The sequence below is a fragment of the Frankliniella occidentalis genome, unplaced genomic scaffold, assembly GCF_000697945.3.
Source record: "Frankliniella occidentalis isolate FOCC.00 unplaced genomic scaffold, Focc_3.1 Scaffold110, whole genome shotgun sequence".
Lineage (NCBI taxonomy): Eukaryota > Metazoa > Arthropoda > Insecta > Thysanoptera > Thripidae > Frankliniella > Frankliniella occidentalis.
The window spans coordinates 626,641-629,091 of NW_026267238.1; the positions used below are offsets into that span (position 1 = coordinate 626,641).

The following is a 2,451-nucleotide window of genomic DNA, read 5'->3' on the forward strand; positions in this document are numbered from 1 at the left end:
GTACTACGGTCGGTCACGGAGGGGGAGGGTGGGGGTCCAAAAATGAACTACGTAGTATATGAACGGCCCCTAACACTAATAAACCAAGTGTGCAACTACTTAACACTTGTAAGTAGTGAGCAACTGCAAGCTAAATACTTGTAAGTGTTGAACTCGGTAGCAGTTCACTTGTAAGCGTGCAAGTACTCAATGCAAGAATTCCTTACATTGGAATCGCTGTGTGGGAGGAGCTCAACAGAGGAGTTTGCACACTTTCAAGTGCACATCTACCAAGCTGAACACTTGCAAGTATTGACCTTCAATTTGCACACTCACATTTGTTTAGCAGTTGCACACTTCGTTTATCAGTGAATGCACATTAAGTGTTTTTATGTGGTTATATATGCGCCTAAAAGGTAACATATTTTAGACACACTTAGGGTGCCTCATGGTGCATTCTTATACGCATTAAATGCATGTGCAAAGGCAATGCACAGGAAGTGCGTCAAAAGTGTCATACAGTCTATTCGCATTTCTAGATAGGCCCTACTAGGGAGATATAAAGGCTGAAAACTGGTCAGTAACTGGAAGAAAATACAAGGAATTTGTCTAAAATCACATTGTAAAACAATTAGTTGGGCTTTGACAGGAAAAGCGTGGGAGCACCAGTTGCCAAGTTAAAGTCTGGTAGAATTGCCATAGTCTGTAAAATTAAAAAAACGCTGGTAAAAATTACTCCCTAACGTTTCTGTAAAAATGGAAACATACGTTTCCCGTTTCCCGATCGTTGTCTCTTTAAAAATCGACGGTGTTAAACGTCTAATTATCTGATGACCCTGGCCGAGTCGGTATTCTTTTTTTCTTAGATTAGGGTACTAACACACTAAAGATTAGCATGTCAACATGCTAATCAAACATACTTTACTTCAGTATGTTACATACTTTTATCTCCGATTAGGGTATTTACATACTGAAGATTAGAATGAGATACTTCGTATTATACACTGTCAACACACTGGAAATGCAAGTGTGTGAATGTCGCTCACCTGCAGGTGAGCGACATTCCATTCGTACACTTACGGGGGTAAAGGTGTGAAATTTTCTAGGAAAAATTCACACCTTTACCCCCCTAAGTGCACGAATGGAATGTCGCTCACCTGCAGGCGAGCGACATTCACACACTTGCATTTCCAGTGCATACTAAACATTAGTATGTTACTCTAAAATCAAGAATATCGTTTTCTGGGTGTATTTTTCAACATATTTCTGAGGTGGTACCGGGTGTCGGGGAGAAAATTGTGATTGTGTGATTGTATTCGATTGTGTGTGATTGTGTCCGATTGTCTCTTGATTGTTTCTAAACGTTTTTCCCGATGTACACATATTATGTCCAGTTCCACACCCCTCGCATGTTTTACATATTTTTCATGTGTTAGAAAAATTACAGAAAATTTCTGCAAAACAACACAACAGAGTGTTTGTAATTTTGCTAAAACCCGTGAAATTGCCACAACACGTGTTGATTTATACACGAGGTTGTTAATGAGGTCCGAATAAGAACAAGAGTAATATCGTCTGGTTTTGGACCATCACAAAGCCTCAGCCAATCAGAGAGGGTCTATCTCGTAGCCGGCTCTAGAAAGGCCCCTTCTAATTGGTCGACACTTAATGATGGTCCGGGAGCAGACGATATTCCTCCTGTTCTTATTCGGATATACCTCATTTACGGTAGTTTTGCGCAAAAAAAGACCTAAAATCTGGAATTTTTTAGCCACTTTAAAGTGAAAGTGAAATGAAAGCTTTAGCATATAGTTTTTATTTCTTTTACAGTGTTTTTTTACCCAGTCCCCTTTGCATGGAGGAAGGAAAGGTGCCAAACTATTGGGCTAAGCAAGTGCCTAAAAGTTGGACCCGACGCCGCTCCTAAGTCTTTGGGAGCCGCCAAAAAGACAGAAAGCATCCGTGGGGACGGGAACTGCTTTTACAGGGCCCTTTCGTACGTACTGACAGGAGAGGAGACTTCCCACAGCTCAGTACGCAAGAAACTGGCAGCATTCATGAAAACAGAACCAAAAGTTGCCAGCTTCAGCGACAGAGAGACATCTGCCCAGTACGTCAGGGAATCGGGTTGCGGCATGTTGGGCAAATGGGCGACTGACGTTGAAATCTATGCTGCATCGATCTGGCTTGGAGTCGATATATATGTAGAACTTAATAATGTGTGGCAGAGATTCAGCTACACTGGCAACCTCGAAGGACCTCCTTCTGAGTATGGCATTTACATTAAAAATGCTAATGGTGACCATTTCGAAGTAGTTACGGATGTAGAATAGTTTCTGATTATAACTTTGTGATTATAAGATTTCTAATTCGTGCTTCAAGTCCGTCCTCTGTTTTTGTTCTTGTCACTAGTTTTTAGTCCTCTAACTCTAGCAAGTTTAACTCTTATTGTTTCACTATAATATTTTATAG

At 40.8% G+C, this 2,451-nt stretch overlaps 2 protein-coding genes across 7 annotated transcripts in view; both read left to right on the plus strand.

The window, feature by feature from the left end:
* Positions 1-2,361, plus strand: part of LOC127749946 (uncharacterized) — a 3,088-nt gene extending 727 nt beyond the window's left edge. The window contains exon 2 of the mRNA XM_052270078.1: positions 1,810-2,361. Coding sequence (XP_052126038.1) covers positions 1,810-2,312 — 503 coding nt within the window. The 3' untranslated portion in view covers positions 2,313-2,361. The remainder of the gene's footprint in view (positions 1-1,809) is intronic.
* LOC113206571 (CUGBP Elav-like family member 3) overlaps positions 1-2,451 on the plus strand; it is a 299,180-nt gene that overhangs the window by 65,691 nt on the left and 231,038 nt on the right. The window lies entirely within an intron of this gene.